General features: G+C 36.2%; 2 protein-coding genes and 1 long non-coding RNA gene across 5 annotated transcripts; 2 read left to right on the top strand and 1 right to left on the bottom strand.

The window, feature by feature from the left end:
• Positions 1 to 764: 764 nt before the first annotated feature.
• Positions 765 to 2,608, top strand: LOC103931949. Of its 3 annotated transcripts, none has more exons than XR_007252422.1 (5): positions 765 to 940; positions 1,035 to 1,178; positions 1,279 to 1,441; positions 1,543 to 1,616; positions 2,457 to 2,608. XR_007252422.1 is itself a non-coding variant. In XM_048568800.1 (4 exons), the coding sequence occupies exons 1-4, from the start codon at positions 922 to 924 to the stop codon at positions 1,544 to 1,546; spliced, it is 330 nt and encodes a 109-aa protein (XP_048424757.1). In that variant the 5' UTR covers positions 765 to 921; the 3' UTR covers positions 1,547 to 1,687. The 3 variants fall into 3 exon arrangements, 1 of the variants encoding a protein (XP_048424757.1); XR_664906.3 differs by having other exon boundaries at positions 766 to 940; positions 1,042 to 1,178; positions 2,457 to 2,607; XM_048568800.1 differs by lacking the exon at positions 2,457 to 2,608 and having other exon boundaries at positions 1,543 to 1,687.
• Positions 2,609 to 19,649: 17,041 nt separating this feature from the next.
• LOC103931966 (putative laccase-9) lies at positions 19,650 to 25,401 on the top strand. Its single transcript, XM_009341496.3, has 7 exons — positions 19,650 to 19,794; positions 20,102 to 20,253; positions 20,859 to 21,103; positions 22,081 to 22,206; positions 23,131 to 23,722; positions 24,242 to 24,594; positions 24,750 to 25,401. The coding sequence occupies exons 1-7, from the start codon at positions 19,714 to 19,716 to the stop codon at positions 24,887 to 24,889; spliced, it is 1,689 nt and encodes a 562-aa protein (XP_009339771.2). The 5' UTR covers positions 19,650 to 19,713; the 3' UTR covers positions 24,890 to 25,401.
• A 206-nt stretch (positions 25,402 to 25,607) lies between these two features.
• LOC103931948 lies at positions 25,608 to 27,400 on the bottom strand. Its single transcript, XR_007252367.1, has 2 exons — positions 26,230 to 27,400; positions 25,608 to 26,078 (listed from the first exon to the last, which is right to left on the bottom strand). It is a non-coding gene; the product is annotated as an uncharacterized LOC103931948 (long non-coding RNA).
• Between the last annotated feature and the right edge of the window lie 355 nt (positions 27,401 to 27,755).

The raw sequence follows: 27,755 nt of genomic DNA on the forward strand, positions 1-27,755 counted from the left end.
CTTTATTGTTCAGGCAAGCGCTTGACTGTGTAGCATATTAATTTTTGATGGTGATTTTGATACATGTGAACTCTTAAGTTGTGCTTTGATGTAGTATCTTACGAAGCAATATTTGACATGTGTAATGAAACCAAAAGCTCTTTTGAATTTGTAGGCATTTTTCATATGAAAAATTATGGATTGCTAACAAATTTTATAGCTATCGGATATCTGTGTTCATCCAATTTGTAGTATTCATGCTTCCTAAATGCTATGTACTTTCTATTTTGTTAGATAAACCTAGTTGAAAATAACCATAAAAAATGGAGAGTGGTAGAATTTTGATGTTGAAGAAGATAAATAATAAAAGTGATTTGTGGTGTATTTTTTAAAACCTAGTAAGGTCAAAACTGTCATTGCATAGTAGGATGCATAGATCATTTAGTATTAAAATTTAATGTAGGATGCATTCAACATTTTGTGGAGTACTAATATAAAAAGCCTTATCAATATATCCATGTTTTCTCTAAAAATAGCTCAAAACACCAACTAAGAAGTTTTTTTATTTTATTTTTTATTTTTTATTTTTTATTTATTTTTATATTTTTGTTTGGGAGACTTTGGATGCAGTCCCTATGTCACAACCTGTCCCGGAATTTTAATTCCGAGGACGTGAAGTTATGAAAATGCCCTTAAACGGGACTAAGGGGCGTAAAATATGTTAAAACTTGACGATTTGGGGATTGGGTAGGATCCCACATCCCTCAAATCCCTCCCCCATTTCTGCATCTTGTCTCTCTCTCTCCTCCCTCACAAATCTCTCATTCTCTCAGAGTTCTCTCTCTCTCCTTCGAACTCACACAGACCACCCACAAAACCACCCTAAAACTATACCAACGAAGGATCTAAGACCACCATCGTGCTCCTGAGGACCACACGAACATGATGGTACCAATTTCAGGTGAGTTTCACTTCGGAAAACATGGATTTCAATTTCACTGTGCGTGTGCACTGTTCATGCACACATAAAGCTTGATGTTTTTGGGATTTTGAAGCTTGTAGGAAGCTTGGTGAGGTCCTAAGGAAGCTCGGAGTGCTTCGTTTGAAGGATTTGGACGTCGGGATAGCTTGGTTCAAAGTTGGCCGGAGCTTTCGAGGCTTTTTCGGGCGAATCCACGCCGAGTTAGGGGTCAAGGCAGGTATGGATGTGTTCGTCTCGTCAATACCTTCATTTTGATATAAAGAACGTCGAAAATGGTTAAGAAACGAAGAAGTTATGACACTTTGAAATTTACCCAGAAATTCCGGCAAAACACCCACCTCCGGCGAAACCAGTCCGGCGACGCGAGGAAGAAGACGCGCGCGTGGGCAGCGCGTGTACAGGGCGCGTGGGGGTGCGTGAGAGCTCCAAATTGAGTTCTGAAAATTGTCACGCGTTCGTGACGTCGTGTAGATCACCGTGGTATATTCACAAACCCAAATCAAGCAACGTATGAGAAAGTTATGGACGAATGTTTGGTGTATGTGCATTAAATAACGTCAATTTGGTTACTGTTTGTATAGGTGAAAATTATACAGAAGAAGAATGTAACCAATCTAGGGGAGGCTCAGGGACCTACGAGACGTCGATGTAATCTGTGAGTGGGCAGTTTTGTTTTTCGTATATATACGTATGCTTGACGTATTTCCCAGAAAACGTATTTTAAAAGAAATAAGAATTAAATATCCTGTCATATATGCATCGTATTTTAATATGTGCATTACCATAGTTATGCATACTGTTGCATGGTGCTGAGGAGGCCCAGGTAAGCTACATTTGATATACATTTGATATACATATGATATACGATTGAAATACTATGGAAGTACAAATGAAATATAAGTTTGATATGATTGAGATATAATTGAGATACGATTGAGATATTATGCTGATAACGATCATGAGATATGATTGAGATATGAAGAATGATATGATAGAGATGCTTAGAGAGCTCATAACCTGATCCCCGGTGTTAGTGCTCGCCCTGAGCAGGGCCAGCCTTCACGTGATGTTCACCTCCCCGCACCTTATGCTCAGCTTGGATCCAAGCTAGGTGCATAGCCTGTCGTACAGACCACATTAGGTGGTTCCGACTCATGGGCAGGTTCAGTTGTTTAGTTATTATGAATGAGATTTGAGCTCTATATGCAGCCGTACAGGTCACGTTAGGTGACTCCGGCTGCCAGATTATATGTTATTGATATGAGTTATGCCTGAGTACTTACATTTTATTATGAGATTCCGATGTGGCATATCTTGAGCATAGTTGGCATACCTTTGAGCTTGATTGACATATTTATACATACGTATATATGTTTATTTTCTGGGAAAGTATATAAGTTTTACGGAGAGGGGTTACAAAGTTTTTGAGAAGTGTTTGGATTTGGAAAAGATTTGTTTTACTGACCCACTCAATTTTGGTTTTACGCCCCTCTAGGTTCAAGAATTGCAAAGGTGTGGTGACTACGAGGAATTTCAACGGTGTTCTGACATAATGGATCAAATGAGGACTCACCTTCGGGTGCTTCATCTTAGAAGTTGTATATTTTTAAAGCTTCCGAACTGTGTAAATGGTTACGTCACTCTCACGTGACGGCCAGCATGCCCTCCTTCGGGACGGGGTGTGTCACCCTAGCTATGAGTATTATTTGACTGAAACCTTGTTGGTTTTCGATTTTTAATCGAAGTCCCTGAAATTAATGTGATAAATTTATTTCTATGTATGTTACTATATCTTTTAAATTAAAAATTGAAATTTATAGTTGTTTATATTAATAAGATTTTAAATAAAAACCCATAAGTTGTGGGATTATTAGAATATAAATTATACTATTGTGTGTGTGTGTGTGTATATTATATATATATATATATGTATTATTGAAATTATAATATTATATAAACATATAATTTCCAACAAATAGTTGGAATTCATGTAAAGTGACGCAAATATTGAGCTTCAAGGTGTAGAGTGACAATATTTTTGTTCCAAGAAGACAAGTAAGATTAAGTTTGAGTTTCAATGGGCATGGTAAAAAATAAGCCTTAGTGATGTAGTACATTTTTTATACTTCATGTATAGTATTGCACACTGTTGGAATATGATTATGATAACATGGTTTTCACAATATGCATAATCATATGTGAAGGTACACCATAACATTGGTGTACTAATATACATATGATTATAGTGAAATAAGTTAATTAATTAATAAAGAAATAATATAATTAATTAATTCTAAAAGGATATGATCAACGTGAAAAGTTATAACTTCTCCTGGAAAATACAACTCCTCTAGAAAGGTTATTTCCATCTCTATATATTTGTCAAAGCCTTTTCTATTTGCTTCATTCAATTCCATTCTTACTCTCTGTTTATATCCTTCACACCATATTGTGATCGATAGTCTAAACGACATCTGTTTCCGATCCAGTGAACTACTCAGTTTCCATCATTGGCCTCAGAGCTAGGTTTTCATGACTCAAAACAATTTGCCCAGTTTTTATCTGAGGACTGTCTCAAACTACATTGGAGATTTCCTCTTCATCAAGTAACGAATCCAACAACGTTCTTACTAAGTTTCAACTTGAGAAGATATTAGGAAGAGGATGTTGGTGGATAAGGAAAATATTCAATTGGTTTTGATAGAAAGTTTAAAATCGGCATCTGAGAATTTTCTTGCAGAACCTAAAACTCACAAAAATTCCCAAACGTTCAAACACTATAGCCTGTCTGAAATCCCATCCTACAACCCGTTTGAACCTAAGCCTGAATTAACCCAACAATTCGAACTATATTCCTCCATACCATTTCATTCAGTAGAGAAAATAACTTAATCTGCCATTGAACCATTTCAGCGTTCAAATTCACTAAGCTCACTCCTCGACTATAATTACTAGTATTAGAATTTGAACGAATTACATCCACAAGGTTTATTCAGTCTTATGAGAACCTAAGAAAACCCATTGTAGTGGGCATCGTTGGTTGCAAAAACCAAACCTGCACAGAAACCCAAAGACCTGCAGCATCCCATTGAACCCATATTTTCTGAAGCTTTTTCTTAAATTTGGTCACAAAACCCAAGAGTCTTACCTGCACCATAGCGGTTGGTTCGTAGTCCTTCGTTGACTGCTACAAATTCGAGATTGAACCAGCGATTTTTGCTTCTTCCTCCACTGTGGTCTCGCCTTTTGCCGTGGATTCACCACAGCACTCCACTGACCCATAGCAGGCAGCATCATTTTCTTGTTCATCCAACTGTGATCTCATCCTCTCACGGTAATACACAACACTGACGGCACTGATTTCCTCCAAGACTAATTGTTTTCACAGTTTGTGATTACCCACCGGGCTGTGGGATGAATTTTCTTCAGAAGGGGGAACGATTGCATCTTTTTCAGAAGGAGAAGCGTGATTCACAAAGTCCAAATCAAGGAAGGAACTCCTCCATTATTTAAGATTCCTTGGTTCAAAGAAAAATGAGATTTTCTTTTAGTTCTAAGCACTGTGATAGTGCACGTGAAGGACCAGGAGACAATAATAAAGATTATTGTCCATCTGAAGGTCAAATTCACAGGTCCTTTAAGGTGGGCTCATCTTCAAATAGGCCCAATTCAAAGCCACCTGCAACCTTTTTCTACAACCTTGGCAGCTCCCTTCAATTCAAACTCAAGTGATATTAATTATGTTTACCCTAATAATTTCACTTATAAGGTTGATTTGTGGAATACTTTGAATAATAGTCACAAAGATCAAAAGTGGAAGCAATGGTTTAATCTTCGGAATTCTAGAGTCAAAATACTTAATTATTTGGATCAATGATTATTTGGATCAATGTAATACTCATTATGGTTTTATATATCCTGATTTGGTACAAAGAGAATTTTCAATTGCAAGAAATTTAAGAGGACTAAGACCATTGAGAATTGAAAGAGAATCCAGTAGAAGTGAAAAGTACTTTTGTGCACAAAAATAGAGGAAGAATTGATCATGTCTGGCCAAGTAGACAAGAAAGAAATCCCCCAGCCCTCTATCGATGTGATTGGCTGAACAAGTACTCGTTGTTCACTGATTAGACAAAACCTTTGTGAATGTGTGGGATATCTGCTACTAAAAAAAATAAGTGTCGGATAAATTATAAGCAAAGATGTTGGAATGTAAGTTCATATGATATCCTGATAATAGTGTTGGATATAGGTTTTATCATCTTAAGAAAGGATTAATCGAAAGTAGAGATGCTACTTTTATTGAAACTACTAATTTGGTTTATCCAATACAAGAATTGAAATCTTTGGAAGAAGAAGAAAATTCTCCTACGGAAGATCAATATTTCCATCTTGATTCAGACTTGTCTTATGATCATGACGTAGACAATGATCAAGTGGGAGACATAAACATGGGTGATCATAACAAAGTCGATCATGACATACACATGGATAATAATCATGATATTATCATGGAAGATATAGTGGGAGAAATGATCAAATCAGTGGGAGTAAAAGAAAAGGGGAACCATCTAGAAGATTGAAAGATTACATTGTTTTCAATCTTGAGGAGGTAGATCATTTAGTGGGAGATCCAGATCCAAGGAATTATAAAGAAGCAACTGATAGTTTTTGAGTCTGAAAAATGGCAACAAGCCATGAATGAAGCACTAGATTCCATAAAGAAAAATGAAGTTTGAGAATTCGTTGATCTACTTGATGGAAGGAAGCCTATCGGTTGTAAGTGGGTACTTTGTAAGAAGTACAAATCAGATGGTACCTTGGATAAGTTAAAGACTTGACTAGTAGCTAAGGGTTATTCTTAGAAACTTGGTATAGATTTTGTGGACACTTACTCTCCAGTTGCGAAATTTACATCCATTCAGATTCTTATGGCAATTGTTGCTAGAATGGATTTAGAACTTCATCAATTAGATGTCAAACAACATTCTTAAATAGAGATTTGAAGGAAGACATCTATATGATTCAACCCGAAGGATATCATGTCAAAGGACATGAAAATAATGTCTACAAATTAAGAAAGTTGTTGTATGGCCTTAACTAACCATCAAGACAATGGTATTTAAAATTCCACCAAGCCATTATGGAAATGGGCTATAAATAAAGCCATTAGATCATTGTGTTTACTCTTGGGAGTGCCAAGTTAATTTCTGTATGTTGTCACTATATGAAGATGATATCTTACTTGTAGGTAACTCCATAGATATGATTAAAAAGACTAAGTCATATCTGGGATCCAAAACGCTCTATTTGGATCAACAAAATTATCTAGGATAAAATATTTAAATGATTTAATATGCAAGATTGCAAGTCAGTTAGTGTTTGTAAAGGAATGATGCTTTCCAAAAATATGTGTCTGGTACAGAAGCAAGACATCATTGATGTGCAAAATGCTCCTTATGCCCAAGCAGTTTGAAGTTTGATATATGTTATGACCAGCACAAGACCTGGCATATGTCATGCAGTTGGATTGGTAAGTAGATATCAATCTAACCCCGGAAAGCAACATTGGATGACAGTAAAGAGAATTATTAGATATCTAAAAGGCACTCAAGGTATGGAACTTTGTTTCAGAGTAAATGATTTGGATTTAGTTTGTTATTGTGATGTAGATTTCGTAGGCGACTTGGATAACATAAAGTCAACAAGTGGTAACATTGTATTGTTTGGTGGAATGACTGTTTCTTGGTTAAGTAAGAAATAGAGGTTGTGTTGCAAAGTCTACAATGGAAGCAAAATATATATCTTGTAGCATAGCAGTAAGCACTTCAGTATGGGCTAAACACTTTATTGATAATTTAAATATGAGTATACCTAAGGAGACCGTCAATGTGTTTTGTGATAATAAGTTCGTCATCTTTCTAATAAAAAGTGGAGCAAATAGTTCTAAAAGAAAACACATTGATATTAAATATCACTATATAAGAGGAAAGGTAAAGGTCGACTACAGACCCTCGAAGAGATGGTGGCCAATCCAATGACCAAGAGATTGTCTCTAGAAAATTTTCGAAAGCATGTGACTACAATGGGTTTGCAAAACATCTAGATGTGTTGTAGTGTGAGACATGCTGCGGGCATCGTTGTATGGTTTTAGGGACGCCTGAAACATGGACAAGTAGATGCGACTCTATCTAGTTCTTTAGTACTTGGTTGGTTAAAGATAGATGGCACTAGCAAGGTAACCAGGTTATAATAAATCGTCTTGAAAGTAAAATTCGTTATAAGGTTGAAGAAATAATTTATATAACAGTATGGCGTATCGTGCGGGACCAAATCGTCATTTGTAATCTGGTACATATTGTTTTTCCTAGTTACTTGGGTATGATGTCATTTTACTAAAGAGTAAAATGTTATTAGATAAAGTGGAATGGTGCGCACCAGGTAAAGAAGCCACATATCTGATGTTACATTCAATTTGTTTATGAATAATACTCTTATGAAACAAATCAGAATAGGAAACCATTTATGTCATCATAATCAAGTGGGAGATGTTGGAATATGATTATGATAACATGGTTTTCACAATATGTGTAATCATATGTGAAGGTACACCATAACATTGGTGTACTAATGTACATATGATTGTAGTGAAATAATTTAATTAATTAATAAAGAAATAATATAATAATATAATAAATTAATTAATTAATTCTGAAGGGATGTGAACAGTTGTATTTTAAAGTGAAAAGTTGTAACTTCTCCAAAAGAATACAAGTACTCCAGAAAGGTTATTTCTATCTCCATATATTTGTCAAAGCCCTTTATGTCAGATTCATTCAATTCCATTCTTACTCTCTATTTATATCTTTCACACCATATTATGATCGATAATCTAAACGACATCCGTTTCCGATCCTCTGAAATACCTAATTTCCATCCCAAACATGGAATGCTATAAAACACAATCCCTCTCTTTATTCTGCCATAACGAAGCAGCTGATGCTCCCTTTGTCGTAATAGTTTGTCAATACTTCTTTTTTCGATCAGAATCAGCGTCGGTTATATACATATATTCTCTTTTTTTTGGTTTCTGATGCTATATGATAAGCTGGATGCTGTGGATTATTGTCAAAAAGTTCTTCATTCTGTAAAATTCATATGTAATCGACATGTTTTATTGAATTCAGATTAGTTTAGAGGAGATCAAATACTTCGTTTTTTCTTGTGCAACATGCATATATACTATATAGGTAGTTCCACGTGCATCCATGTTAATTCAAAAAGTCTTGCATATACATGTACAAAAGCACTTGTTTAAATAAAATTAAGTTGGTGATGGTGCATGAAGATTTCAGATCCTGGGTTGTAGGATTATGATGTGTCGCGCTCTGTCTATCTTTAATGCAAACAAGCAGTACGACACGAGTAGTGAAATATTTTATACACCTTGTGGCTCACAACAATGAATTAATATTAGAATGGAAGACATATCTAACTCTCCCATTAAGTAATTAGGGATATGGATGTCGAGAAATATATACAATGTAATGCACATGCTCATTTTATTAGACTTTCTGTTATGTAAACTAGTTTCTCCACCACCGGTTTGAGTTCATACCAATATACTTGTTTATTATTTCATTACTATTTATGGCATATTGTCGTTGTACTCTTATTTTCTTTTCAGTTATTTATATTTTTTTTTTAAGCAATATTATTATGGTTACTTTGATGCGTTTTTCTTTATTAAAACCTTATATTTTCAAGGTTTCAATCCATTTTGTGTTAATATTTTTATTTTTATAGTTTTGACATTAATTGTTTGATATTTTATGAGATTGTAATCCTATAAATTTAAAGTTCCTCATTATAATACTATTAGAAACGGTTACAATAAAAAAATTCAAACATTTTGATTGAATAAATGGATAAAAACTATGTAACAATAAGAAATAATAAATGGCAAAAGAATGTATCCATAGTGTTAAAAAAATTGGTACATTTTGCAAAAAAAAAAAAAATTATACATTTCACATATAACAAAGTGGTATATTAATAAAGAAGGATGGGTGCAGTATAAATAAATTAGGGTACAAATAAAAGATTAAAAAATTATGAATACAAATGAATTTTTAAAAAATATGGGCGCTAAAAGAAATAACATATGGGTACAAATTAAAACTAAAAAGAAAATACTACAAATTTAAAAAAAAATTGTTGCAAATTAAAAGTGGGTACAAACTAAAAATATAAATATATGATACAAAGTTTAACTGTCACATCCCAGCCCTCCCTCGCAGTGATATTGTCCGCTTTGGCATTCCCCCTCTGGACTAGGTCACAGCAGAGGGCTACCGCACGGTTTTGTCTTTGCAAGCCGCAGCTCCAAAAGGCCTCACTGAAAGGTACATGCTGGCAATGGATATATAAGGCCCAAAGACCACGCCCTCACGGGCGATGTGGGATATTACAATCCACCCCCCTTAGGGAGCCCGACGTCCTCGTCGGCACACCACGACCGTGAGTCTGGCTCTGATACCAAATTGTCACATCCCAGCCCTCCCTCGCAGTGATATTGTCCGCTTTGGCATTCCCCCTCTGGACTAGGTCACAGCAGAGGGCTACCGCACGGTTTTGTCTTTGCAAGCCGCAGCTCCAAAAGGCCTCACTGAAAGGTACATGCTGGCAATGGATATATAAGGCCCAAAGACCACGCCCTCACGGGCGATGTGGGATATTACATTAACTCTAAAACATAAATATACCATATGTAATTTTTCTGTCATTGACTAAGTATATAATGTCACGTGATGGTAAACACATGGGTGCAAATACAAATAAAACTTTAAAAAAATATGGCACCAAAAGAAACAATAATATGGGTACAATTAAATGAAAGAAAAATTGGGAAAAATAAAAAGGTTGGCAAAGTAAAATAGAAAACTAAACATAAAAATTATATGATAAAATGTAGCCATACATAGAGATAGACTAATTGTAACATTTTAACACTAAGGAATAGATTTAAAAATAAAATATTTTAGTATTCAAAGAATTAAGGATGGGAAGGAATACACAAGGAACTTGACGAAAATGAAAATGAATAGGGTTGGAATCAATGTAGGAGCAAAATGAAGGATGTGAACCTAATTTCCTCCTGTTATTATTCTATATGAGGATGACGACATAAACGCAAATAATTTATTTTAGAAAATAAGAGATAATAAGAATGAGCAGGACAAAAGCAGTAGTGGAAAAGATAGAGAGTAGAAATGTAGAATAGAAGAGCCACTTGCCTTGCACAGGCTGATGGGCGTAGAGTTTATAAGTGAAGGAAAATGCAACTATCTATTTAATATCCTCTCACAGGTTCGTTATAAAGCCTACCTCATCAAGAACGAGAAAACCAACCACCATAACCGACTCTTGCTGTCGAATTGAGCTTGTACACAGCTCTAAAGCGTGAGCTAACCCCATTCCAATCAAATCATAGCACCTGGCTTAATAGACTTCACTCTCTCTCTCTCTCTTCCATCATCAATGTTAAATCCATTTTCAAAATGTCTCTTCACGTGTGGTAAATTTTCCAAGCCTAATACGTGGACATAACAATATTGGGTAACGTTGAACACATATGGCCGTTGGGTTTCACACGTAAAAAAATTAAGATTCTATCATAAAACCATTAAAATCAATTGAATTTATGGCGGAACATTAACTTTTTTTTTCTTTTTCGTATTCTTCTCCATTCGCTCATTCTCTTCCAGTTCTCCGTTCACTTTCTCCTTCCCTCAAGAAACCAGTGGCTTTTTAGTAGAATTATTAAGAAAATTATTACCAAGAATTATTAAAAATGATTACATTGAGATTTTGTGAAGAATGTGAGAACGAAGAAAAACCAGGACATCCAGATCCTCCCAACCCTTCAATCACCTCCACCCGCTGAAGACCACCATATCCATTTCCTTCGCCTCCCCAAAACGCTGTGAACCCACTTCCCCAAATCCCCGTCTCTGCCGCCCTCACCAAGCAAGGCACTCACAGAAGAATTCGAAGAAGAATCCCCAAAAGCCACCTATTCAAGTTCTACATGCTTCAGACGGCCGTTTCGCTCGTTGACCCGATTACGATTCAGGAGGTGATGCGATATTCTCTTTTAGCCAGCAGCAAGCTGGTCGAATCCGTACACTGCCTCGTCGTGTGCAAGTTGGCTAGCGGGTCCGCGTCCATGTCCATACCGGCGGGATGGTTATCCAATATATAGATGAACAATATTTTTCACTTAAACACTGAAATTTTGACAACATTAATTAAATGGATAATGAATTTTATTTGATTGATTTGTTGCAAAATTAATTTTTGAAGGTGATCTTAAAAGTAGATGATAATAATCATCAAGCAACAATGTACAATGCAAAGATAAGCAATGATGATAAAACGAGAAAGTTCAAGTGAGAAAGTTGCTAGTATCTTTTTTATTAGCTATTATCATTCTCTATCTAATATTTAGACATATATGTCTACAAGTGCGATATATATAAAATAATTAAATTAAACTACAATATTAAAATAATATTTTCAAGCATAATTTGAGTGTCATTTGTTGCTAAATGAATAAGTCTTAGGATTTCTTATCTTTATATAATCTCAATTATTTTTCGGATATGATTTCGAGTGTAACGTGTCGCTAAAGTGAATAACTCTCTAGATTTCTTATCTTTATGTGATCTCAATATTTTTTTCGGATAGGATTACGAGTGACATGTGTCGTTAAAGTGAGTAATTAGTTGTGCAATAGAATGTGAAGAATTGAAATAAAATGAGCTATAAGATAGTATGGAATGGTGAAAATGATGTGAGAAATGGTGTAGGACTGACTTAGGTATTTATAGAAAGAAAAAAATTAGAATTTTGTCGTCCAAAAAAAATAAAAAAAATTCAAATTCCAACGGTAACCTGACGTCACCTAGCCGTTGCTAGCTGGCATTAGGGGTGCAACTCGGGCGGGTTGGAAGGTCAACCCAATCCTAACCCAACTTTTCCAATTCGGACTTGGGTTCAGGTTAGGTTTCATTCGGGTTCATTTGGGCTCGAGTTTAATTGGGTTAGGGTTTACTTGGGTTGGGTTCGGGTTGCCCAACTTTTTTCAAGTTTAATCTTGTAACAACTTAGTTTCCAAGAATTCCTAAAAAAATTAAGCCAAGTAGCATCAAAGCTAGCTAACTTTAATTTCATAAAATCCATCTACTATAAAGCTTTAGGATTCAGAGACTACAAATATGGGTTGACTAATCAAGGGCTCTTATTCCCTAAAAACTTAAGTAATTATAATGGGTAATTTATTAAAAAAATAAATAAATTTAGAAAGTGCGTTGCTTTTTGGACTTGGCTTACTTGGATGTAGTATGAGCATTAATTGATATGGGTTACAATCCGTTTAGATTGGGTTTGGTTAGTCGGGTTTGGTTGGGTTGGAGATGGATGGGTAAATGATCAACCCAATTCAACCAAATCAATGAACAGGTTGAAATTGGGTTGGGTTTGGGCGTGTTATAACTAAACAAAAAAAACCACTTGTTCGAGTTTAAAGTTGGGTTGAACATGAGAGGGTTCGGATTGGCCCAACCCAAGTTGCACCCCTAGATGGTGTCAAGCTGACACCAGGTAGCCGTTGGGGTTTGAACAAGCTGGGCTGGAGGGCTGGTTGGCTAGATATGGCCATGGCCTGCTGGCCTGATTTCAAATTTTTGGCTTGGTGGGGCCCACGAGCCCTTTGGTCTAGCCCTCGGTTGGATACGATTTTCATGTCAAAACAAGCTATTTTTTGGCCTATGATCCTTTGGTCGGGTCGGTTGGAGATGGCCTAATGTTATCACTCTACTGAAAAAGTCTAAGTTAGATTTTTCCACTCTCTCCCGGACACTACAATAAGAAGTATTATTTTTATAGGAAAAAAAAAAAAAAGAAAAAAAGTAGAAACCTTGATGAGTCCTTAATCTGTTTAATAATTCTAAATGGCTGTTCTTGAGAGACAAATGACAAAAACGAGATTCTTGGTTCTTGGAAAGCCAAAGTAAAATGCAAAATCCCATATTTTAGCTTATTAGGGTTGGAGAAATTTCACCCTCTCCGCATCAAGTAAGGAATGACCGCGGATTGCAGCGGCGATTTGTAGCGAGTGACAGCGTGAGCCGAAGGGAGGTGAGTGTGTGAGTCTAAGATTTGCAGCCGGGAGAACTGAGGAGTGATGCAGCATGATTTGATTTAGTCTTTATTGAAATTTCACAACACTCCCAATTATTAACGGTTGTTAACGGTTCGCAGGTAGACCTGAAATTACTCATTATTTAATGGGCGATTAATGGTTTCATCCACTAACGACATGAACCGTTAAGTATTCCACCAAAATGTTAATTTTAACGGGTGGGCTAGGTCAGGTTAATGAGTTGGTCTAAAATGTCATCCCTAATTTTCACTTATATTATAAAATGTAAAGTACTGCTTGAATACTCCATGTTATATTATAACATGTGACCTACTGCTTGAATACTCGACATGAAGTACTGTTTGAATAACTGACACATGAAGAAATCTCTCCTAGAGTTTAGACTTAGAGTATGGAGGTGGTGAAAAACAGGCATACATGTATATTATTAAATTCTAATTTGAATTTTTTATTTGTAAACTGGAAATAGTATTCTAGGGCAAAGGCCAACAAAGTACAAAGAGTAAAATACACTAGGGGCCCAGTTACAAGCCGAGAAACCGCCGCAGACCAAAACTCCAACCTGACACCATAGATCCAGCCGATCAAATCCGCAAGAGTGAAGGAGAAGACGACTCCAACAACATCCAAAGACCACCACAAAGATCAGCACAGTAACCAGAAATAGAAGGAAGCTGGTGAGAGATAACCCACCAGCAACAAAGCCACCGAAGACAAATCCATGAGAGGTGGTTGTGCGAACACCCGAGCCGGAGCTCTAAGCACTTCCCGGAGAATCACGTCAAAATGCGTTGATGGTCCAAAGTTGCAGATCCGAAAATACATAAAATCAATGATTGTTGGAACCAGGTGGGAAAGATAAGAAAAGGATGGAAGAAAATCATGGAGATTGATGGTGGGAAAAGAAAAAAGAGGACGGGAAAGGGAGATCGGAAGTGATGGCTGAGAAATTTGATTTTTAAAGCACAAAGGGTTGAAGGAAAGGGCAGATAAGAGCGGAAGAAGCAGGAAAAACAGAAACTGAAAAAAGAGAAGGAAGCAAGGAAGAAGGACCACCAACCTTAGCCGTAGCTAGGGCCGATGTCAGAGGGGGAATGGAAAAGTAGAACTAGCCTCGCACACAGGCAAGAAGAACTCTCACAAGACGGAGAGAAGCCTTTACTTTTAAGAGTGTTTAGCTATTCTAATTTGAATTTTTGACAGCGTGTACGAAACAAGGAAGGGTAAGGAACGCACAATTGTTTGGAAGTACATTTATTTGCATGCAAAGCGCTTTGTTTGAGTTTGAAACGTGAAATCATAAGCGTACATGTTCGTCCTGGTACATGGGGTGGGGCACAAAGCAAAAGAATATTGCCTGCATGTTAATCGCCTGAAATTTCTATGGTAATATTTAACACAATCATATATATATATGACCATGGTACATACTGCGAGCTTTACAACTACTGTAATATCTTGTAGTATGTAGATTTTCTTCTAAAGTTTTAGTAATGAATATTGATCACGTTATCACAACCCATGCTTTTGAAGAAATACATACATAAAATTTGCGTCTTCTGATAAGGTTTAGCTACTATCTATATAACATATAATTTGTCCAAGTAGAACTTGGACAAAATTAAAATTATTCACCAGTCTTGCAGTACTCTCGCTATTTGTCCACACACACATGCGCGCGGGCGCCCACACACACATAACTTGGACACAGGGAAAAAGTATATTAGTATCCTTTGTGGTCTTGCTATATACACACACATAATATTGTAAAACTAAAAACTAGATCAATACATATTGGTTACTAATAAGAATTTTGTAGATAAAGTATATAAAATTACTGTTACATTATATCGTGGCTGCGTAACAGTGAACAAACTCATTCTCTAAAGGGATTCAAATTTTTTTTAATGATATGAAATGTCTATTGTCTAAGTTGTATTTCATACCTCACCTTTGTAAAATATTAATCAAATAAAAAATGTTTGCGACATCTAATTGAGTTCGAAGAAATGGTTGAACACTGTGTTTTAAAAAACATTGAAATTTTATAATGACATCCTAATGAGTAAGTTGTTTTGGATTGAATTGATTTTTCTGCAAAGATGATTTATGAATGCAGACTAATTGATGATTCGGGATAGTTAAAATTCAATACAAAACTGGGCTTCACAACTAATCTTTATTTTTACATATAAAAAGGATTCCCGTTAGAGAATAGGTCTGTAACAGTAAATACACTCAATGAAATATCTCTTTACATTGCAACGAGACATTTTGAGATAAAGTTTCGTATTGGTTCGTAGGGTGAACACATACCAAATTTTGTTGATCGAAGAGAATAAATATCAAATTGTGTTAATAACTAACGCGTTTGATCTGTCCCATATATAGTTGGTTCCACCTATTTTTTTTTTTTTTATTTGAACCGAGAGTAAAGTTGGGAGCAAGGGAATGCATTTTGGGCAGGCTAGCTTTAATTTGTTACCAATAAATGATAAGAAACATTTCACATGAGAATCAAGATCTATTATTAAGGCCATTAAATTGCTTGGATGACAAAACTCTGGCTTCAACTAAGCAAATGAAGCATTCTGCGTTTGTCAAACCTTAAAAGTTTACACGCTTCCTTTTCATTGCATAACAAAATCCTTATATAGTTCAATCCAGGCAGTTTTGTCAAGGCGGCTCTTAGAAAATCAAATTAAATTTCGGTCTTTATTTATATGAAAAGCAATGACGCGTCTAAGGATATCCATCATCACACTTTTGTATAATGCGTGCACTCCATTGGCACACTCAGAATATTGCAATTGGACCAGAAAATTAGCCAAGTGGTGGTTGCTATAGCCTTAAGAGCATGGAATATTTCAATGCAATTCTTTTTTATCATGTCCCAATTTTTAAGGCGGATGGCTAGATACATTTTCCCCTTATTTTGTTTTATTTCATTTACCATTTTGCGAAGTGGTTTGGAAATTATAATTAGGGTCGGTCTACAACACCTTTTAAAGAAAATTGTACTGGTATCTTTTAATTTGATGGATGATTGCGTGCAAAAACGTTAGAGAGAATTATGTTATCCATGTACAATACAAAGGCATATAAGATGAATTTACAAATTCGTACTTAATAAAAGTCATTTTACAAAACCATTCTCACATGCTTATGTAATGGTTGTGGATGACATTTTGTATTCCCTTTTTGTCATCCATTCTTTAATATTCTAGCTTCAATCCCTTGAGTTGTAAGTTCCTCACCCAAATATATCCTTAATTATTACCTAGTGTAGTCATTATACGCCACACTCCAGGTCATGTGTCACATCCCGGCCCGGGGCGGATCACTTTCCGGGCCCGCTCCACCACCGTAGCACGATATTGTCCACTTTGGGCCCCGACCACGCCCTCACGGTTTTGTTTCTGGGAACTCACACGAGAACTTCCCGATGGGTCACCCATCCTGGGAGTGCTCTCGTGCGCTACTCGCTTAACTTCGGAGTTCCCATGGAACCCGAAGCCAGTGAGCTCCCAAAAGGCCTCGTGCTAGGTAGGAATGAGAACATACATACAAGGATCACTCCCCTGGGTGATGTGGGATGTCACAATCCACCCCCTTAGGGGCCTGACGTCCTCGTCGGCACACCACGACTAGGGTTAGGCTCTGATACCAAATTGTCACATCCTGGCCCGGGGCGGATCACTTCCTGGGCCCGCTCCACCACTGTAGCACGATATTGTCCGCTTTGGGCCCCGACCACGCCCTCACGGTTTTGTTTCTGGGAACTCACACGAGAACTTCCCGATGGGTCACCCATCCTGGGAATGCTCTCGTGCGCTACTCACTTAACTTCGAAGTTCCTATGGAACCCGAAGCCAGTGAGCCCCAAAAGGCCTCGTGCTAGGTAGGAATGAGAACATACATACAAGGATCACTCCCCTGGGTGATGTGGGATGCCACAATCCACCCCCCTTAGGGGCCCGACGTCCTCGTCGGCACACCACGACCAGGGTTAGGCTCTGATACCAAATTGTCACATCCCGGCCTGAGGCGGATCACTTCCCGGGGCCGCTCCACCACCGTAGCACGATATTGTCCGCTTTGGGCCCCAACCACGCCCTCACAGTTTTGTTTCTGGGAACTCACACGAGAACTTCCCGATGGGTCACCCATCATGGGAGTGCTCTCGTGCGCTACTCGCTTAACTTCGGAGTTCCCAATTTTTACCAACATATCAAGTAAATACATTTGATCAATGACCAAAGCCACGTGCCTACTGTGGTGGGGGGATGAGAGTTTGGCTAACTAGGTCTCTGATACCTAAGTCAGTTTTTTTGAAAAGTGTGAGTTTAGGGCTTAATTGCATATCAAAAGCTTACAAGAAATTGGTGGAGAATGGGGTACTCATAGCGAGATAGTCGACCACATGTGTCGACGTTCAGTTGGCCAAGTTGTGTCATTGGTTGGAATTATCTCATGAAATCCTTGATAATTATCTCAAAGATATTATTTAATTAATAATATCTTGGAATTATCTCGTGAAATCCTTGATTGGATTTGATGGTGATTTCTTGCTTGATTGAGTTGGTGTTCAATGATGAGAGTTTTAACTGATAGGATTTGGTGATTAATCTTACCTTTAAAACCTTTGACTTTTCTCCTTACCATGTGCATGAGCTTGGAGAAGTCGTAGTTAGCAGCTCATGTCTTCTTAAGGTTGAACTGCATGTGGAACGGATGTACATGGGCCTTGCCAATGTAATGAGGGCATTTTCGTGTTTTGTTGGTAAAAGTCCAGTGTCATCACCATAATTTGTGGGGGTTGGACTTGTGCAGCTCTAGAAAAGAGAGAGAGAGAGAGAGAGAGAGAGAGAACGATGCTAAGAAAGTGAGGAGACAAAAAAAATGAAATGGACGGATTGTTTACGTGCAAAATGCCAAAAAAATAGACGATCCAAATTCATTTTCAGAAGTGCACCGTGCTTATGAACAATGCTTTAGAATATTTGGATTTTAGGATATAGATTGACTTTCTCATCTTTTGAAAACAGTAAAGGAGTAGTACGAGTGACCAAGCAATTTTAACAAATAAAATATTGGCGCAGCTGTCCGAAACAAATAATACTATATCTGATCATCTAAGAGCTATATAGTCCTTTTGAATTTAGTAGAAGTGTAGAAATAAGTTGTTTTAGGTTTAATAACAGTAAAAACGGGCCAAACGGCTGTTTTTCTGGATTGTCGGTGCTTGACCTGGTATATATTTTTTTTTTGACGAAAATATAGTCGTCTAATTTTAGTAATATAAAGCCTGTTTATAGAAAAAGACCTTTTGTTAAAGAAAATTGGCTAAGCTACATAGTGAATGTCATTAAGTATAATGTAATGCGCAAATGGAGCAGGTAATGTGAGGAGAGTGCATTTTTGGACTCAGCCCTCAAAGCCATGAGCAGTTCAACTGCCTATTTGATCTTCATCAAGAGGCGCGTGATTTCATGGCAAAAGAATATATATGCATACTACCTTGCAAAGTTACGATCCAAGCCAAGGATTAGCAGGTCGTTATTCAAGTTGTTCAATTAATTAAATCAGATGATACTGATTTCCAGGTCATACATAAAGTTTATACTCGAGAGGCTAAAAATTCTTATTTTGTTTAGACTAATATGAATTAACTTCTAAAGAAATTAGGAGTTTCACCATATAGCTAATTGAGGATATAAGAAGTTGTCCAACTATTTATAAACACATTCAAGGTTCATTCTTTCCCAAGGTAGATTCATTTACTCTCAACATGCCTCCTCACTCGTGACGAATTTTCAAGCTGAACAGGATGGACAACACAAATGGAGTGATGTGGAGCACGTGTGACCATTGAATTTCACATGTACGTAAAACAAACTGTTCTTATACCATGAAGAAAATTTGGGTTCCAACCATAAAGCCAATTGGTAACGTTGAGAGTAGCCCAGTTACTTATAAGCATATGCAATATCCCTTCTTTCTTGAATGCAATGAGATTCATACTCTTAACACTTCATACATAAAATTTGTTAAATCCATACAGTAGCAGTACTTAATTGAAAAAAAGTATAAAAGTTATATTACAAGGATTCAAACACTACTATACCAAGGAATGGAAAAAAAAAAAGGAAAGGGGAGGGAGAAAGATTCAAAACTATTACTGGACCAATGTTAGTCTTGTTATTCAAGTATTAGGGCCTAAAGTTGTTACCAGCAAAGCATAGTTGCATTAGAATAAGCACCTATGTTTTCCTTGCCTTGTACACTCCGTTTTTCATGTGTTAGTGGTTTTTTTTTTTATTTGTTAGGTACGTAAAAATTGAAATGTTCAATCGTGGGAGGGAGTCGTACTAACTAATCAAATAAGCAACTTGGTACGAAGTCTTGTTCTATAAATTGCAGGCGAGAGGAGATCCAACTCGCAAAACATCTCAAGGGCGACCTGAAGGACACAGGGTGGATAGTTAGGTTTCAGACAAACACCTGAAAATGGAGAACTATAAACATGGGTTTCCTGGTCTTAGCTGTCATAGGGTTTATTTTCCTGAGCAAGGCTAATGGCGCTATCCATTATTATGATTTCATTGTAAGTGCTTGCTACATACACTGCATGCAACTTTTTATTTTGAGAGGTGATATATTTGATTCTTGTTAATACCGAGTTCGAACCAAGTTAGTAACATTTGTCCAAGTCACTCACTCCTTAGTGTAATATGTCGGTGTATATAAGAAAATGTCTATTTTTTTTATATTTTCGGCATGGTAATACGGGAATTTTTTTTATATGCTTTTTGGCTTCTATTTTTGTGATAAATATATAATCAATGTTCTCAGATCTTTTCTGCGTATTTCACTCAACAATGTTATTGACTAGTTACTATGATATTGTGCAGGTGCAAGAAACAAATTTTACAAGGCTTTGTAGCACAAAGAGCATCTTAACTGTGAATGGAACTCTTCCAGGGCCAACCATCACTGTTAACAGAGGAGACACCGCTTTTATCAATGTCCACAACCAAGGATATTACGGTCTCACCATTCACTGGTAAACTTCGCTTGCAGCCTCCCCTAATTGCAGACCAGCTAGCTCTCTGTGTGTGCGCGTGTTTTTTGGATATTGACCAGAGTCATTGTAGTTGAAAGATAGAAAGCTTAGCTTGGTAGATATTTTACTAAAAATGAAAAAGAACGATGAATAATAAGTTCGGTGGAAAAATAATATGGATACTTGATAGCTAGCTAGCTAGCTAAGTTCATTTGGAATTTAGATCGATTGAGACTAATGTAGCCCTCTTCACTTTTAAGTAGAAAGTTTTAGGTTTGAATTTTGTAAATAGCAAGTCTGATAACACTTTGTTCCCTCACCCCACCCCTTAGAATATTATATATCATTCGACAGAAAATAAAAGAACTCAAGGACTAGAGGGTGAAGGAACACCTTAAACTTGGGTCTTCTGACTTTTGTATACGTTAGATGAATTCCCATCAATAGTTAAAATTTATTTTTGTATTGTTGTGTATCCATAGAAGAATTTGTATGTATGGCTTTTATGGCTTTTAGCTTGGTTTGTTTTTGGTTTCTTAAACAAACACAAAAACAGAACCTTCCAATTTAAATTGACTGCTCAATATATTGTTTAATTTGTATAGGCATGGAGTGAAGCAACCAAGAAATCCATGGTCAGATGGACCTGAGAATATCACTCAGTGCCCTATTCAACCAGGAACAAACTTCACGTACGAAGTTATATTCTCCAGTGAAGAAGGAACATTATGGTGGCATTCTCATAGTGACTGGACACGCGCCACCGTCTATGGTGCCATTGTTATTCTACCGGCTGCCGGCACCACTTATCCATTTGCAACACCAGATGCACAAGAAACAGTCATTCTTGGTACTTTCACTGTTTTAATATCTATTCATATATGATATTCTCTCTTTTTAGATGTTTTTAGTTAAATGATGAATGCATTCAGCAAATCCATGTACCCAAGCCAAATTCTGTTTTTAGTAAATGTGAATTTGAAATACAAGAGGGTCGATAACATCTGTATTGAGAAAGTGATTTATTTTTGTATGTCTAAATAACTTTATTGATTAATTGTTAATTGCAAGTATTTTACTGAATATAATATGAAAAGATTTATTTTTAGAGGATTTTAACGAAAAAATTTCGGTATTATTTACTTTAACGAAAAACCACATCTTTATACTAAAAAGTCAATCCTAATACTATTCACTTTACCCTTTATTTTATCCTTATAGTTAAAACTTAAAATTTTCAAATCATTTTCATTAGTTTTCCTTTATTTATATTCCAACATTCACATTACTTTCTGTATTGTCAGATCTGTTCATTCTAGTATACGTACTTAATTTATGGTTTAGTGGTTAAGTAATCATCAGGGCTATCTGGTCTTATCACTTGTAGAACGTCACATGATTCGAAGAATGATATGACTGGATTTGGGATGTAATGCGTATACTGTTTATTCCATAGAACCTTCCAAAAGACACTCTCATTCTCCTTCTTTGTATTCATCGTTGGAAAGGCATTTTTATTTTGAGGATCCGTTGAAATTTTTTTTTTTTTAATAATTATATTAACATACAAAAGTCGTTGTTTGTTAGTCTTTCTTGCGTTTGCTTACTTGCCTGCCATAACTACAACGTGATGTGGCACGCCAGATCAGAAAAAGTGAATTTTCTTCTTATTATGAAAAAATAAACCATTATTGTGGCCTTGTGGGGCAAAAATGTTACATCTTACAGTTGAACCATTGGATTTATCCTAGAGTAGGTAAATTATTAGATTGTAATACATATATTAATATTAAAACTAAGCATCCAATTTCGATCATCTGCCGGCAGGATCATGGTTTAAGGGAGATGTGATGGAAATAATAGAAGAGGCTCTCTCAACAGGTGGCGATCCAAACATTTCAGATGCCTTCACAATTAACGGACAGCCTGGAGATTTATATAGTTGTTCCAATGGTAAGACTAATTAAAGGTCCAGCTTAATCTAGTTTAATAATATAAATCTTATCTTATTTATTCATTCGATGTTATTACTATATATGTTAGTTCTAAAAGCAAGAGTTGTCGGTTTCCAATTAGAGTTGACATTGAGGATGATAGTATATAAATTATAACACTACGATCCGCGTAAATCATGAAGACTAGAAGTTGTTTATGTTACATAATAACATACAAAGAGATACAAAGAGATGCTCATTGGCTTTTCTAACTTCTTGTTCAGTTGGCAAAATATATTGAACGCTGAGTCGGAAGAAAACGATGGAAAATCATTATTCAAACTTCGCTTTTTTTGTGACCAAATCACTATACATATTTGGTGCATGTGGTTTTCTTTATTTACATTGAAGTGTTTGTCAAGTATACAATAATTTTTTCATAAAATAAAAAATATTTTTTTTCAATTTAGTTATGACTGCAATTTTTCGTATTGCTTAGTAGTTTGGGCTATTGAAGAAAAATTGCAAACCCTAATCTATCATTTTGGTTGGTCAAAAAACCATCTATAAAAAAGAACATCAAATTTCTTAAAAACTTAATAGACATTTTGATTTCGTCCAGAATAGAATATATATAGAGGAAATATATTGCATAAAAAATTTCAAGGGAAAACGGCTCCCAAAATTAAAAGTAAGTTTAGCTTTATTTGGTCTTTGCAAGTAAACATTAAGCGATAAACTCTCTATACGTCATTGCCAAAATAATCTCCTAAATTAAAAGTAAGTTTAGCTTTATCTGGTACAGTACAAAGTGTTTTGATTCCTCCTAAACATAATATATTTCTGCAACCAACATAAACTTTCACATGCATCATCCGTTAGGGTTTGTAGTGATTTTTGTAAACCAAGTACAACTTAATGGATTTCGTGTTATTGCATGCAGAGACAACATACCGATGGATTGTTGATTACGGTAAGACCTATCTTCTTCGGGTAATTAACGCGGTGATGAACGAAGAACAGTTCTTCGCCATCGCGAACCACAACCTCACAGTCGTAGCACAAGACGCTGCATACATAAAACCTATAACCACCTCTTACATCATGATAACTCCAGGCCAAACCATGGACATTTTAGTCACCGCAAACCAACCTCCCAGCCATTATTACATGGCTTCTCATCCTTTTATGGATGGAACTGGCGTTTCACATAACAACAGCACCACCACTGCAATTGTTCAATACAACGGCAACTACAGCACCCCATCAACCACTCCCTTTCCAACCCTTCCGTTGGAAGCCGATGACACAGCTGCTGATAACTTCACTAAGCAAATCAGGGCATTGGCAAGCAAAGAGCACCCTATTGATGTCCCATTAAAAATTCATTCCAGGATCTATATGACTATTGCAATCAATGAAAGAATTTGTGCTAATTCTTCATGTAAAGGCCCGAATGGAAATGCGCTTTCTGCAAGCTTAAACAACGTCAGTTTCGTGATTCCATCTGTTGATGTACTGCAAGCATATTATCGGTACGTACTAGTTTTTTGTTAATTTTGGTCATTTTCCGTAATTATTAATTAAGTTGTGATAGCTGCTATTGCTACTATTTTCAGTCATGTGTGTATGTTTTCCGGAATAGTAGGTTTCGGTCCATGAAGTTTGGTTCAATTAATTAAGAAATGCATTAATGCCTTCCAATGTGGGAGAAATTTCTATAACTACGTACGGAACACCAACCACATGTATCATTCCATGTGTGACAATAACAGTAGACATGGTTGATATGTTCCACTTTTAGAATATATTAACAGAACATTTATTTATGAGTTATAATTTGAATGAACTTAGAACATCACGTGACCATGCTCTAAGTACATTGAAAAATTACGTAGTTGCACTTTATATTCTGGTCAATGATTGGTGGAAGTAACTAGTCTCATAAGAAATGGAGAAAAATCAAAGTAAAACTCCCATATTTGTCAATTAACAATTTGATTAACCTTATTTATTCCTATCAAAACTTAGACCTTATTTCTTAATTTGTACAGGGGCAACAATGGAGTCTACAGAACTAGTTTCCCAAACAAGCCACCTAATACTTACAACTACACTGGAGACGTGGGTAACAACACAATATACCCGAACTTTGGTACGAGGGTGAGAATGATCAAATATGGTGAAGGAGTTGAGATCATTTTCCAAGGAACCAACGTCATCGCACCTGAGAACCATCCAATGCATCTCCATGGTTTCAGCTTCTATTTGGTCGGAACTGGTGCCGGCAATTTTAACCATACAACATCGCCCAAGACCTACAATTTGGTTGACCCCCCAGAAGTAAACACCATTGCAGTTCCAAAGAATGGATGGGCAACCATCAGATTTAAAGCCGATAATCCTGGTAAGTTCTATAATTTTGAGCGTCATGCTATCACCGTCACTATGTCACATACATATAGTCTTTCTAATGCTAGTGAATGACTGTATTTGAGGTATTAAGGTGCTTAGTTAAGAGGAACCACGAAATTAATTAATTAATTAATTATGATTTTGCAGGAGTATGGTTTATGCATTGTCATTTGGAAAGACATTCCAGCTGGGGGATGGATACTGTGCTCATAGTGAGGAATGGAAAGACCAAAGAAACCAAAATTCGCCCACCGCCTGCTTACATGCCTCCCTGTTCCAAGTCTTAGATAATTTAAACTTCTTTCTTTTTCTTTCTTTTCTTTCATTGATCTCAATTTAAATTTGTGTTTTAACTTTTACTTGTGAGAATAATTGTAAGATTCAAGTCTTTTCCTTTGAGTGATTTTATATATGTACTAGTCATCCTGAAGTAGTATATGGTAGTTTAACTGCTTAAGACTGATATAATGATCAATATTTCCAAACCTAAACCTCCTTCCTATAGTAAAACTGAAAATGTTAAAGAGCTACATGGCTAGTAACTGCTTAAGCCTAGAGTACTAGCCCGATATATATGCTAACAACTTCAACCTTTTCGTTCTCAAATTCCATCTCCTTTCAGCTCTCATTTTCATCTTGAATTGTTGCTTGATGATCAGAGTGTAGCAGTAATGTTCAAAACATGAAATTTGGAATCTAAGGAATAAAAGTGAAGCGATGGGTTTTGGTTGCTTTCGGCAACCATCGCTAATTAAATTCGAATTGGCAGATCACCATTTCAAATTAATTGGCTGCCACCTTTTGGTTTTGGCAGCAGCCACCCCTTGGAATTTGCAGAGACTGGTTGTCTCTTCTTGGTTATTAAATAAGTGTCGTTGATCACTATTGCTTATTAATCTAACGCCTAGCATTTGTCCATAACATCATAACTCTTCGACAAAGAGTGGTGATTATTAATCAAAGCAGTGCTTACTGCTTACGAACAGGTGTTGCACATTTTAAAGAGACACGAGAACCTCTATAAATAGAGGTTGTTTCCAGCATATTTGACATAACTAAAAAGTTCTACTTCTCCTTGAAGAATCCTCTGTTCTCTCTTTAACATATCAATCTACCCATATCAAACACTCATCAAAACATTAACAAGAAAGATGAATAAAATCAAATATCCGTTCATCAGTAACTTGGCAACAGTCATCAAAAGATTCACAAACACTCACCAAATCAATCTTCAAGACATCAATATTGAAGTTCTTAGTCCCATATATGTAGTTGCAATGCAGATTTTGTTCATCATATTATGGGACTGAACACCAATCTTCGTCGTTTTCCGAACACTCATCAGCATAACTCGGAAAATTAACTCGACCAGAATCGATCTCAAAGACATCGTGCGCCAAATCAAATATCCCAAATATCACAAACACTGATCTTGAAGTAATGACCAATCTTGAGTCCAAATATCACCCCAATATCCTAAAAAAGGTTCACAAGAATGATGAACAAAATAGTGAACATTTTCTTATTGAAACATTTAATCAAACATATTATGTGCATTGTGAAAACCAGAAATCAAGAACCTAATAAGAACTTCAATCTTGAGCAGAAGAATGCAGAGGAAACAAACCAGAAACCTTGGCGAATCAATGTACCGATTAGCAGTAACCATGGCTTTCCTTTTTCGCTCACACACACTTCTGGCTTCAGCCTTTCTAAAGTGGGACGTAAAAAGGAAATGCCTATCGACCTCTAACAATTATGCAATTTGAAGCAAAGAACTTTGACTGCGACACTCCATCAAACGCATAGAGTGCAAAATATGAACAAACTTGACAATTCTGCGAACCTTGAATCTGTACCTGAACTAGAAAAGATATGAACGAAGATCTTCACCTCCGTTTCAATCACAAATTAGCAGAAGTCAGTCAAATGACGGCAAACTCATGGCATCGCTTAAACATTTCTTGGGAACTTTGTAGATCTTCTTGTATTCGTGCATGTGAATGATTTGATTGAGATAAGCGACGGTGAGATGGAGGTGAGAGTTGGACTGAATGAAGATAAGGTAATCTTCTAGAAACATCTTGCTTTTGGAACCCGGCAAGAACAAAGTTTAGTATGAAATAACACATGCGACTGAGCATTTGTTGTTCGTTGAGAGCCCATGTGATGGATTCTGATCGAACTTCCAAAACCCAGTTTGGAATGATCAAAAGCTTCATCTCTCTGGAACTTGAATTCAATCTCTGTGTGGATTAAGTTGTTGATGCTGTCATCTGGGTTGCAATTTCTCTTAAAAAAAAAAATGAACCCATATCAAATCGCCAAGCGATTCTACTTCCCGAGTGTATGGACCCCTTCAAGAAACAGAGCCGCCTGGAACACACTAGTGGCACCAAGGATCTTCAAAACAACGCTCCTTCTCAGCCGATTCGCATCAACAAAAACTGAGTAAGAAATTAATTTTGCTTCCTTCTCCAATTCGGGGATCAGAAAGAAAAAGGAAACACCAAAGAACTTGACGAAAAATTCAACAAAATCTGAAGAGAAAATAAAACTAGAAAAATGAAATCTAATAAAAAAAAATACAAACCACCAGAATCAATGGCTTCAGCCTGCTGGCTCTGATACCATGTTAACTATATTGCAATGTTTGGGAATTGAAGGGAAAGTCAAGAAGAAAGGATGAGCAAAGGGATGAACATAGAGACATTAGAGAGAGTTTTAGAGAGAGAGAAATAGGATTTTGTATTGATTGAAAAAATGAAGATTACACACTGTTTTTTATAAGAGAACTCCTAACAACCTTACTAACTATATTACTAATTGTATTTCTAACTGTATTACACTTGTACCCTTAATATCTATTAGATAACTAATAGATGACTAAATGGTTTCAAATTTAGTTAAATTTTTGCATAGACGATCTTTAAAGGACAATATAAAAAGTAAACAGTTTTGATCATTAAGCAACATTGCAAGATGGGAAAGTTTGTTACTAATTCTTTTGGGTCCTCTTGAAATTCAATGAGAATATTAAGAAATCAAACCATCTTTGCACTTTTTTTCTTTCAATAAGGGTAGTTTTACATTGTTCCAACTTATTTACATTCAACATGAATGCTAAATAGTCATAAGGTGATGGTATAATAT

Source organism: the organism of the source record quoted next, unplaced genomic scaffold (assembly GCF_019419815.1).
Source record: "Pyrus x bretschneideri cultivar Hongxiangsu unplaced genomic scaffold, Pyrus_bretschneideri_v1 Contig49, whole genome shotgun sequence".
NCBI classification, from domain to species: Eukaryota; Viridiplantae; Streptophyta; class Magnoliopsida; order Rosales; family Rosaceae; genus Pyrus; species Pyrus x bretschneideri.